Genomic DNA, 12,791 nt, shown 5'->3' on the forward strand with positions numbered 1-12,791 from the left:
TGCTGGAGGAAGAGGCCCGACCCCACCTCTCCAGAGGGTCTCTGGAGGATGGTAGTTGGGGCTGCCAAGCTTTTGTGCCTTGGAACAATGGTGGGAAGCCCGGTTTACTTCCCAGGAAAAGCTCCCCACGAGGGCATTGTTCCTGGAACGTACATAAACCGAGAGGCAGTTGGGGAGGGACGGGCTCATGAGAGAACAGAGTGAAGATGTGGCCAGTCGGCCCTCGGAGCTTTATTCCAGCCCTGCTTTGGCTCTGCACCTGGACGCTGGTAACCGGGGACCCAGGCACCTGCCCAGGTAGGAGAAGCTCTGTTTGGGGGCTGTCAATGGGGGGCTAGGTTGAGCTCTGAGGCACCCACGTTGCCTAGCGATGGCAGGGGGAGTTCTCTAGCCATTTAGCTGGCTCCAGCGGTGCAGTTGCTGGGTCAGGACGTTGACGGCTGGGCCCTGGGTGCTGATCCCGTTGGGCTGGCTGCGGGGATGGGTTTGGGGGCTCCGAGCGGGTGATGGGCTGGAGCTGAGCCGGGAGGAATGGAGGCTGGACCCCAGGGGCGTGCCTGTCATGGGGAGAGCTTGTCTGGATGATGCACTCCAATGTCACGTGGGCCAGGCGTCCCTGCTTCCCGGGTTAAAGCTGGCTGTAAAAAGGTGAAGGCCACGTGGCTGGGATGGGCTGCGCAGCCCAGAGTGTGGGAGGGTGGCTAGAAGAACAGGGGTGAAAGCTCCCCAACTGCCGCCCACCCACTTGGTGCCCCTGGGATGCATTTATTGCCGAGTGCAGGGCCAGTCCCCACAGCCTAGACCAGCCCTGCACTGGGGGATGCTATGGAGTGAGCCATTGCGCAGGGGCAGTGGAGTAGGAAGACGTTGGCTATCGCTGGGCCGGTGATCGCTGAGAGCAGGGAGGCAACGCGGACGTGGTGGTAGATGCCTTTTGGGTCCCTTTCCCTCTCCCTCACTGGGCTGTGCTGACCTGTGAGCACAGGGCAGGTCCTGTCCAGCAGCCTTGGTTCCACAGAGCCCTCCAGAGACAGAGACCGAGGGGCCAGCGGTAATGATCAAAGGGGCCAGGGTAAGCGATGCTGGGAACCGTCTCACGAGGTGACTCGCTGGGGCCGAGCCGAAGCAGGTGCTGGCATCGTGCCTTCTCCCGTGTCTCTTTGTGTTTCCACAGAGGTGAAGGTGGTGGGGCTCTCCGGCGCTGAGAAACTCACCATATTACAGGGGTGCCCTGGGACGCCAGGCGCAGCAGGAAGCCCTGGAGAAAAGGGGGCACCCGGTCAACCTGGCCTGAGAGGTAGGAGATGAGAGAGGGGCTCTCACAACAGGCGCTGCCCCCAAGCTGGAGCCGTCCCCTCTGGGCCTGTGGGGTGGTCTTGGGCCAGCTCCCATTGGGTCTGTGGGGAAGGTGGAGAACGCAGCGGTCACAAGGAGGGGATCGGACTCGGGCAGCTACGGAGCACTATGGCTCAATATGGAGTCAATTGGCGCAGCGGCATTGGAATCAATGCCCCATTTACACCGGAAGAGGATGGGGCCCAATGGCTCAGAGGTGTCACTAGAGCCAGAGAATCTCTGGCTAAGGGTGCAAACCCCATATTGAACTGGGCTCTTCGCTGGGCGGTGCCCGGTGCGACCCCATTGCCTGTGGTCACTCTGGCTGGTGCATGGGCCTTAGCAGACTGTGTGTGAGCCCTCCTGGCACGGCGATTAGTCCCTGATGAACCACTCGCCCTCCGCTGGTGGAAGACCAAGGCACCACTTCATGGGCCAGCCGCCCTTCCAGCTGGCATAGCCACGCCGCCCCCTGAATCTGGCCCTCTGCCCCCCGGTGCCTCTTGCTCCCACACACAGGGCTCAACTGACCAGCCCCTGTAGGGTTGGGCAGGAGCCCCCCCCCATACCTCCTCCAGGCCCCATGGCATCGTCCACCGGGATTAGCTGGGCAGCCCACATGAGCCGCTTCTCGTGGTTGCTATGGGAACAAGTAGTGATGGATCTTGAGCGCTTCCCTTCTTTTTCCTCTGGGTCCGTCCGTTCGTCCCCCTTTAAAAGAGCCCCCGGGGACTCCCCCCCCCAGACCGTGTTCTGCGCCTTAGCTGCGCTCAAGCACTTGCCTGCGTTCACTGCGTCTCTCTGTCTGCTCTGGATTTCAGGGGCCGGGGGCCCGCCCGGGAAAGCGGGCCTGAAGGGGGAACGAGGTAACTATGTAACAATGCTCTTGGGGGGGCACCTGAGGGTGTAGATTACACCCGATGGGGGGTTGTTATTCGAGGCAGGCAGGAGCCGTAGCATTCAGATGGGGAGCCCCCCTGTTTCAAGAGGCGTTGGTGGCTGGGCTGGGGCCCACTCCTATCTGCTCTGTTTCTAGTCGGTTTAGTCTGTCCTGCCAAAGTTCTCCTGTGGCTTTCAAAAGGGGCCTTCGGGGCTGCTAATAGAGCTCTAGGGCCTGATCCCCCCCCCCCCCAAGTCACCACAGCCCTTCCCATCGATTGCAACGGCCACTGGGACCAGGCCCTCAGAACCCGGGGCAGCACGAAGCTTTGGGACAGGCATCCAGTGTCAGGGAGATGAGACAGCGCCCAGGATCGCCCCCCCCCTTCCCCCGTGCTGGCCTGAAGCGGGCTCTCTCTGGAGCATTTCCACCTCTTCTCACGCCGCAGGGGGCCGATCGGGGTCTCTGTGGGAGGGAGCCTTTCCACTGCCCTCAGTGGGCTTTGGCTCAGGTCCCCAGAGAGCAGGTGGCCGTGAATGTTGCACCCAGACACTACCAGCACATTGCAAGGCGGGAGGGCAGTAATACAGGAACCTTCCACTCGCCATCCAACCAAGTTCTACAGGGCGCCTGCTAAGCTTTGCTGTCTAACTGCGTTTTTTTTTTTTTGTTTCTCGGAATGGCAGGAGACCACCCAGACCCTTCCTTCCTCTGCCAGAACGGTGAGTTTGCCTCCTCGGCGCTTAAAAAAGGACTGACCCTTGTGTGCATTACGTAGCGCTTCGAGGCATCCACCCGCCACGCATGGGGCTGTGCTGACGCAGAGCGAGAGACGGTCCCTGCCCCGGCGAGCCAAGAGCAGCCCTGGGCCCATTTTACAGGTGGCGATCGTAAGGGCCCAAGAGGGGTTGATGGACGAAGGGGTTGGTACGATGCAGCGCAGAGCTGCGCGGGGTACCCCCCTCTCATCGGACTGACCCCACGGAGCTAGTTAAAGAGATGAAGTGACTGGCTCAAGTCACACAGGGAGTCTATGGCAGAGCTAGAAACCCAGTTCCACTGAGTCTTCATCCAGTGCCTTAACCAAAAGACCATCGCTCCGGAGCGGTGAATATTCCCCTTTCAGGCACCGGCCCCACCTACTCCCCGGAGCAGTTTAGTCCTGGCCTGCTGCAGTTGCAGTAGCCTTCACGTCAGAGGAATAAGAAGGCTGTGTTGGTTTGTCTGCTTGCTTTAGAAGGTTTAACTCTCCTTCAGACGGGAAAGCGCACAGGTCTCTAATACAGGAACGATAGGCAATAACCCCTTTCCTCCAAGGATCTCAAAGCACTTAGGTGGGAACGTATTATCAGCCCCACATGGGGAAACCGAGGCACAGAGAGGGGCTATGATCTGCCCTGGGGCACACAGTGAGTCAGTGATGAACCCATGAGTACAGATTCCCACTTCCCCCTGTTCTAACCATTAGACCACACTTCCTCCCTGAGCTGGAGCTAGGATCCAGGTATCCTGACAGGCAGTTCCTGTTCTTTTAAGCACTAGCCCCCAGAGCCGGGGCTAGAGCCCAGGAGTGTAGACTCCCAGCTGTCCCTGCGCTAAGCACTACATGGAGATGAAACCCTCCTGAAATGACATTTAGCCTAAACCAGGTTCCTGGAGCCTGCTGTGACCGCTAACTTGGTAGCAAGGTAACCCCCTAGTACTGCGAGGGGATCTCAGAATTCCATCAGCAGCCACTCAGTCCCGTCCCCTCCCCACTTCCGTGCGCCTCTCTCTGGGAGGAGACGAGACCTCAGACACGTTTCCCCCGGGACCAAATTCTGCCTTGATTCCAGGGCCAAAGAGCTGCAAGGAGCTTTTGAGCAAAGGGGAGTTCCTGAGCGGCTGGCACACCATCTACCTGCCGGACTGCCGGCCGCTGAGGGTCTTCTGCGACATGGACACGGACGGTGGAGGCTGGCTGGTAAACGCAGTATCCTAGCGCCGGAGCGATGGAAAAGGGGGATCGGGTCACATCCAGAGCTGCCTGCTTCCAGCGCAGTGCGAGAGATTTACGCCCGGGTAGCAGAATGTGGCCGTGATGTGGCTGGGGAGGGGTAAAGAGAGAATCATTCCTTACCTGTAGGTAGCGCCTTTCACCCTGAAGGGCTTCACAACCCGTCTGTACAGGGAATCGCGTCTCCCATGGTTGGAATGCAGCCACCTCTGGGGAGGGATGGGGCAGCTGTTTGACAGTGCGTAGTAAAGCTACAGTGCAGGGCAGGAAGATCGCTGCGTCTCCCTGAACAAGCAGGAGGGGTTGAGGTAGAGGAAGTTAACTCAGGCTGTGGAGTTACTGGGGTTATCAGTCCATGAGTTAGCGGAGCAGAGAAATCGCTGGAAGGCAGATATCTCTGTCTCACCTTTCCCTGACTGCTGGCATGCCCCACACACCTGTCTTTCTCTGGTTTGTAAGATTTCCCTTTGCTCACCCAGGCATGGTGTGAGTCCCCGGTGGCTAGGGATGTGCAAGGCTGACACCCTGAACGTCCTGGCTGGCTGGGCACTTGTGGGGGGAGTGGAGGGGAAGGAGGTCATGGGGCTGTCGCAAAGGGGCGTCACTCCCAGGCTCTCACTGGCTTGGCCGAGATTAACAGCCAGCGCTGAATGTGCTAAGGCTGGGTCCAAGCAGCAGAGTCCGGAGCCGCTCTAGCTCGGTACTTCCCCAGCACATGGGGAGTGGGAATTGGAGCTGGTTTTGCTTCGCGGATCCACCTCCAGACAGATCATTCTATCCTGGCTCCAGCCATAGTTACCGCTGGGGGCTTTGGGGGCGGAGGGGGAAGGAAAGGCATCAAAACCCCATGATGTATCCAACTGTGCAACATTTTACCCTAGTGGGGGAATTCCTTCCTGACCCCAGCCAGGGACAAGCTCATGCCCTGAAGCCTGAGACTGGACAGCCCAATTGATCTTTACTTCCAGCTAGTGTCCCCATAGCTGCTCTTCTGGATCCTCCATGGCCCAGCTCAGTCAGGGCTGCAGCTATTGTTTGAAGTTCGGCTGCCGGAGCATGAGAGCCGGGTCAGCTCCCAGCCCCCATTCTCTCGCCTCTCCTCCAGGTGTTCCAGAAACGCATGGACGGCTCGGTGGATTTCTACCGCACCTGGAGCGCCTACAAGAAGGGCTTCGGGAACCAGCTCTCTGAGTTCTGGTTGGGCAATGAGAACCTCCACCTGCTCACCCAGGATAGTAAGGAAGCCCAGCAGCTGTCCTGCGGGCTGTTATTCCACAGGGCCTCTCCAGGGGGCGAAAGCGAGCAGCCATTACCCATCAGAGGCCTTTTAGACCCAGCCCTTGGATTCTGAGGGGCTGGAAATGCCCAGGTTGGGTGGGAATATCCCTTTCCTCTGATCCCCTCCTTTTCCCCGGGGGATCCCCTCCCCTCCCTCTCAGCCAGTTCCCACTGTTGGTCATTCTGCCCTATTGCCCTGCAAAGACATGGCATCGCTCACAGGGATGGTCACCCCTGGGTGTGCTGGCGTCGCGGTGGGCAAGCCTCCCTGCCTTGTGACTAGAAGCCCCGGCCCAGATCCCCCTCCTGGAGGTGAGAGGGAGCCAAAACCGGCCCCTGGCTAACGCTGGGCTCTGTCCCTTTCCCTCAGGCGAGTTCCAGCTCCGCGTGGACCTGGTGAATTTTAATGACAGCAGCTCCTTTGCCAGCTACCGGTCCTTCAAACTCAAGGGGGAAGAGGACAAGTACGAGCTTGTTCTGGGGACGTTCCTCGGCGGCTCTGCAGGTGAGGAGAGTGTGTCTGGCTGGCGTTCTGCGCTGCGCCACCTAAAGGGGCAGCCCGAGGGAAGGTGGGCAAAGGCACCTTGAAGCCACTTTTATGCCCTCAGGATTCTGGGCTGCTCCGAGGCTCAAATCAGAGCAACCCCAGGGCTGCTGTACCAGCAAACTCCCGAGGGCTGCCCCGCAGTCCAGAGCAGCTCAGAGTCTCCATAGCACCATATACTGTGGAGACACCCCCTTCTGTCCCTGTGCCAGGGGCTTCATGGGGACCTATGGGCTGCTTATCGGGGACCTACACAGTGCCTCCTCCAGGGGACTGCACCCCAGCCTGGGCCCCTGAATGCTGCAGGAGCAGCACAAAGAGGCCAAGGCGGGGGAGAGAATCTGTCCCATTGTGTGTGTGAGTGGGAGAGACAGCACATGTTCCACTTCCCTTCGCTTCTCCTACAAAGAAATATGCATCCAAACTCCCAGAGCAAGGGATGCAGCGAAGCACGAAATGGGCCGTGCTTCTCCAGGGTCGCTCAGCCATTTGTAATCACATGATAATGACTGATCAGCATTAATACTTAACCCTCCACAAGCCTCTGGTGCTGCCCCCTGGGGGCTTTCTGAGCACTTTGTGTAGGTCCACGGATTATGCCCCAAAAACCTATTGTGAGGGGGTAAAGGATGGAGGGTCTCTGGGGAGCCCGGCACCCAGCACTGAAATGCAGCTATTTCTGGGGAGGAGGAACGCAGCAATGCTATCCAGCAATTTAAGGTAGGCAGAAGAACGGCACATCTGGCTCAAACTGCCCACTTTGCAATGGGTCTGTCTCCTCCGCCGGGGCTCCTGCTGGCTCAGGGTTCCCGGGCACTAAGGTGGTTAATCCCTAGGAGCCTCGGCAATCCATTTCCTTGGCCTGAATTACGCAGATGCACCTACCCGGCCCTGCACGCTTCCCCCGAGAGCGCCAATGGCAGGGAAAACCCGACCTGAATGCCACACTCACGGATCTGAGCCACAGCTCAGCTTTGCTAATGGTAACACTTAGAACTTGCCCATCTTCAAAGCACTTTACAGACTTTAGCTAATTAACCCCCACGTGGACTGACAGCTGGACCGGACTCAGGGCACCCTGGGGTTCTAATCCTGGTTCTGAACTCACAGCGTGACCTTGGGTAGGTCACAGCCTTTGCTGTGCCCCACCGTGTAATGGGGATAATGTACCACCTGGGGTGTATGAGGATTCATTCTTAATGTGCTGTTGACATGCTAAGCATTACCACGTAGGCATGTATTATTATCATCCCCATTTCACAACTGCGGAAACTGAGGCAAAGCCATGATTTGCCACCAAGTTCAGCACATCGGCAGCCCGGTGGACGCTGAGCTCGGTGGAAAATCTGGCCCTGATTGTGGGTGCTGAGGCCTTGAAAACAGTCTAGCGCCTTGGGAAAAATGTGGCTCCCTAGTGCCTTGGGCAAACCCAGGCCTCCCAGATTCATAGCTAGTCAAGCCAAAAGGGACCGTGCTAAGCACATCACGTCTGCTCTCTGGCATGACACAGCCCTAGAATTAAACCTCACGAGCTTGGATCCCAGTCCTGGGTTCAGACCAGACCACGAGCCCGTGCTGCCTCCAGGGATATAGTGCCGGCAAGGGAAATGCTCCCATTTCTCTGCTGCTCAAGGTCATGCCCTGGTGCGGTTGTGGCACTGGGGTCTCGTGTGTCCCGCAGGTGACTCCCTGGGCCTCCACAACGGGAAGCCTTTCTCCACCTACGACCGCGACAACGACAGCGGGACGCAGAACTGCGCCATCTCTGTGCATGGCGCCTGGTGGTACACCAACTGCTACCGCGCCAACCTGAACGGGGGCTACGCGGTGGGGGAGCAGAAGCAGCAGAGATACGGCATTGACTGGGTCTCTGGCCAGGGCGTTGGCAACCCCTACAAACGCACGGAAATGAAGCTCCGCTAGCCGGGGGCCCCCGTCCAACCTGTGCAGATCTGGGGCATGCCCGAGACAGCAGGACTGAGCTGCCTCATAGAGCCTCTTGCAGCAAATCAGCTTCCTCTCCCCCTGCAGCAGTTCCAGGAGCCTCCAATGATTACATGCCCCCCCCCCAATCTCTGGAGGGATAAAAGACTCCTTCCTGGGATCATCCAAGCCCCCAGTGCATCCCCCAGGTCCCGTGAGGACAGCCCTCCTGATGCAATCACCCCCCTCACTCCCAAGGCAACGGGGCAGATCCTTGCTCTCCTGGCCCTGCCATCTGATGTTGCCTTGAGTCGTGTTGTGTCCAGATTCTCTGGAGGCTGCTTAGCGCCATCACATGCTCAGAGGCAAATAAATAGGCCACAGGGAGCTCAGTGCATGTCCCCACACAACGTGGTAGCATGCGATCCTTTGCAGAAACAGCTTTCCCATAGAGTTGCCCAGATCAGGACTAGCGAATGCTATAGATCTTGTGTGTGTAAATACATGTTGTTGGGCCTGTGTATGCGTGTCAGACCCAATTACATGCATGTGGAGGGTTGCTCTGGTGTGTATTTCATACGATACTGCTGCACTTGCGGCTGCTGTGTTCTATGCACCCAATAAAAGCATCACTCCCGGCCCTTCGTTTGAAATCTCGCTCATTTGAACATTCCCTGCGCGCTCGGCAGCTGCTTTTCGGCGGCTCCGGCTGAGTTTGCCCAGCTGCGGCGGTGGCTTTGATCCCAGCAGAACAGCACTCGGGAGGGCTGAAGGTCTCCACGTCCTGTTTTGTTTGTTCAAGCACATTGGCTTGTCAATTTCATGTGACCTTGTCTGCTGGCCTGAAACAACTGCAGCGAGGGAAGTCGGCTGTGCACCTACGGCCGGGTCCAGAGCCCAGTGAAGTGACCGGGAACCTTCCCACTGGCTGCAGTAGCCTCTGGCTCAGGCTGGAAGAGAACATAGGCCCATAGGCGTTGTCATCCCCGAGCAGAGGCCATCGCTTGTCCGGAGTTTTTAAGCAAATTAGCCTAATCCATCTAGTCTGGTACGATGCCACTTGTAGTGTCCAGCACCTGCTATTTGTGGGGACAGGGAAAATCCTCTCTGGACCCTATATTTGCACGTTGTGTGTTTTTCCTCGTGTGTGTGTGTGTGTGTGTCTATGCGGTTGTGCTGAGTTTTGTCTTTCTCTGTCACTTGGCCTCAGCCCCTTGTTACAGATCAGAGCAATGCCCTTTCCAGCCTGTGTGATTCACGGGTGAGGTGAGAGTTGGAGCAAGGTGCTGGATCGCTCACCCTGGGGGCTTACGGCACGAGGCAGTGACAACGTACGCACGTCCCTTCCCACTCCTGCACACCACGCCCAGGCAATACATTGCTCACCCAGATCTGAACAGACCATTCAGGGGGGGACATGGATTTGTGGATCATTCAGTTCTTGGCTTCTCTGCAGAAGCTGCCAGCAAGGGTGACCTGTGGTATATGGAAAACTGTGTTACAACCATGTCTTGAGCTACCACTTGAAATTTCAGGCAGTTTCCTGGTCCTGCTTGCAGGCTAAGGGGCTCTGTAGGGAAGCATGTGATCTGGGTCTTCTTCAATAGTCAGTCTGCAAAGAGCCAGCCTAGAGCAAGTTTATGATTATCGCTCTATCAATTGAGCAATCTAATGCATTATATGGCTATATGGCTCCCAAATGCTCATCGCTTTGGTAGCTCAGTGCCTCTCCAAATTATAATGTGTACATAGAAAAGATCGGCTTATCTTCTCCCACTTCCAGTCAGCATGTCCTGGACTTTGTTTAATTCACGTGTCTGAGTTTTCTCCCTTGCGGTTTGTTTTTGTGAATGGGGCATTACTCTGAGAAGGCCCCAGCCCCTTGGCCTGAGCCCATCACACTATTTTTCCCACATCAGGCAGTTTATGATCACAGCTGACCTGGGCGGGATTCGATCCTGCGATTAAGGCCTGGTCTACACACCTAGAACTTGGCTCAATCTAGCAACATCACTCAGGGCTGTGAAAAAGGTGGAATTCTTCCATTGACCTACCTCCTGCCTCTCGGAGAGGTGGACTAACTCCACTGATGTTGTAATAAGTGTCTATGCTGCAGTGCCTCTCGTGTAGACATACCCTAAGGCCCAGATCCTGCTCACTGTTATGCACATGCTCAGCTTTACGCACCTGGTAATCCCGTTGACCCCCATCGGCCTGTTCACGGGAGCGACGTCACACACGTCCTTAAGGGGAAATCTCGCTAGGTGCCTCGCTGCATCTTGAAGCACTTAAATCCTGGAAAAATCTGACCCTCAGTGACCCGCCCAAGGCCAGGTAGGGTGCCTGTGGCAGAGGAGGGAATTAAGCCCAGGCCCTAACCACTGGGCCACCCTTCCTGTCTGAATGCTGCAGCGCTGTAGCTCAAGCAGTAGTAACTTGTGCATTAGCTCCAGGGTTCAGTCCCGGCAGGCAGCCGACACATGCCCGCAAACCTGGGGCAGATCCCGGACTCCCTGGGGGAAAGTATCTGCTTCTGGATTAGAACTTGGCTCTGAGGGCCGGGAATGTTTTGACCCACGGGGTGAGGCCCGGAAGGAGCCCCCAGATCGCTACAGGCCCAACTGGACCCTTTACTGGTGCTGCTGAGCAGTGACTCGCAGCCAGGAACAATTTCACTGAAGTCAATGGTGCTGGCTTTGTAGGTCAGCGGCTCCAACACACTAACCTCCAAGGGCCTTTTGGGGCCAGTTCAGGGCGATCGGTTTGGTTTGGTTTCTTAGGTTTGCAGCCAGAACTCCCTGAAGCCGAGGGAGGGACGGAAGGGGGCCCAGCTTTCAAGCCACAGCCCACGGCATCATGAGCTGAACCGTTCCGGATGTTCCCCCTGGCCTGGGAAGCAGGAACAGATGACTTGGCTCGGGAGCGGGGCTGCTTCCCCATGGGAACGGCTGCAGGGCGATTTGGCTGGATATAGCCAGCCAGGGCAAAAGTGCATCATGAGGCTCCAATCCAGAGCCCATTAAAGTCAATGCAGAGATGCCCACTTTGGATCCGGCTCATTTTGCACCTCTGGGTCATACTAATTATCACGTGTTATTACAAACATTAATATGTCGCTCAGCACCCATCCCTCAGGGATCTCCAAGAGCTGCACAGTGAAGTCAGCGTCCCCACGCCCACAGGAGGTCAGTAAATATTATGTTATTCCTTTGTCCAGATGGGGAGAACGAATCTACCGGCTAGTCCTCTCTTAGTCACAAATGGATCTGTCGGGTCCCAGGCTGAGGCAAGAGCATCCTCCATTGTCTTCAATGTATTTGTTGGGTCCTTTATAAAAAGTCCTCTCAGTGATGCCAGCCAAGCGTCCCGCTCCGAGCTCCCAGTCTCTTTAGAGCTAGGCAAGTCGGTGCAGGCCGAAAGCTCCACACAGAGGCTTCCCTTCCTTCCCCGCCCCTCTGCCCTTTATCCCAGCGTGGGAGGAGGTGAACGGATGATTAATCCTAAAATTAAAAACCAACAATGGCGCCAGGAAAGCAGCCCCTTTGGCCAATTGACTTCTGGCCCATTACAGACTCCCAGCCTGGGACTCCATTCCCAGCAAACTCGCTAAATCTCTGAGCTCCAGAGACAGAAAATGTCCTTTCTCCCATCACCGCAGTCAGCCCAGCTAAAGCCAAACCGCCCTGCGCTCGCTGCTTTTTGGAAGTCCCGAGGAAAGGGGGAAGCGAGAGGGGACGGCCATGCTGCATGAGGCGGGGGCGAAAGGAAGCGAAGCCAGTCAAAACAGCGTTTGATGTGTGTGCGCTGCTTTTGGGAGCCGAAAGCTGTGTTTTTCCTGGAGATGTGCCTGTGGCTGACCGGTGGGCTGCTTTCTCCATCTCTCTCTCCCACACACACAGATTCCTATACCCAGCTTTGCAGTCCACAGCAGCCATCCCTAAAGCTGGACAAACATCAGGCGGATTGAAACAACCTAAGCCCTTCTCTGAAGAGCGTGAAATATATATTGTAAATCTGGGACTGAATTCCCCAGGCGATAGCATGTCACACCACAAGGTGAGTGTAGAGGGAATTTCTCTCTGCCTACTGCCTTCAAAGACTTCCCCGGCCATAAAAGACTCTATGTTTGTACCATCCTGTATGCTGAAAGCCAGGCTTTGGCTAGACTAATTTTCCTCCACATCTCTCGCTATGGAAAAAACGGATCCTCAATTAACTGAAGCTTCATTTGTCTGCACCACCCCTGTTTTCCATTACAGGTTTGTCTCCCCTGATATATGTTAATTGCACTGGCAATTCGCTCAAAACTTCAGTTACCCAACTGCACAATGTTCCCTGCACATGAGTCTTCTTTTATTTATCTCGAGTTAATAAGAGACTAATTGGAGTCTAAATAGCTTTCGCCGCATTTGAGATTGTATGCGACATGAGTGCTTGCAGCGCTTCCAGAAATGCGTTTGCAAAATTCATGGGTGCACCTGTCCTCTCCTCTCCGTGGTGCTTGCTCACATCATTGCACTATGTGCCTTTGTGCACACACATTTGAAATGCTGCTTGTGCAAAAAGACGCATTCGCCATTTGGGCCGCTGCCTTTCAGAGCGAGAAGAAACCGTAGAGGTTTGTCAGGTAACTCCCTTCTCTTCATGTGTCAGCATCATAATGCCCGCATCTGTAATTTTCACTCCATGCATCTGAAGAACAGGGGCAGCTGTATGTTTTTTGCCGCCCCAAGCACGGCAGTCAGGCGGCCTTCGGCGGCACGCCTGCGGGCGGTCTGCGATCACATGGATTCGGCGTAGTTTCTGCAGGGGATCTGCCGTCCCGCGGCTTCGGC

The 12,791-nt window shown here is 56.5% G+C and overlaps 1 protein-coding gene across 1 annotated transcript; it reads left to right on the forward strand.

Annotated features, from left to right (window-relative positions):
* The first annotated feature begins 190 nt into the window (after positions 1–190).
* FCN3 (ficolin 3) lies at positions 191–8,596 on the forward strand. Its single transcript, XM_026657177.1, has 8 exons — positions 191–297; positions 1,175–1,297; positions 2,157–2,201; positions 2,902–2,937; positions 4,051–4,178; positions 5,317–5,446; positions 5,860–5,994; positions 7,715–8,596. Exons 1-8 carry the CDS (start codon positions 207–209, stop codon positions 7,954–7,956), a joined length of 930 nt encoding a protein of 309 aa, XP_026512962.1. The 5' UTR covers positions 191–206; the 3' UTR covers positions 7,957–8,596.
* The last annotated feature ends 4,195 nt before the right edge of the window (positions 8,597–12,791 follow it).

Source organism: Terrapene carolina, unplaced genomic scaffold, assembly GCF_002925995.2.
Source record: "Terrapene carolina triunguis isolate 2854851 unplaced genomic scaffold, T_m_triunguis-2.0 Scaffold236, whole genome shotgun sequence".
Classification (NCBI taxonomy): Eukaryota; Metazoa; Chordata; order Testudines; family Emydidae; genus Terrapene; species Terrapene triunguis.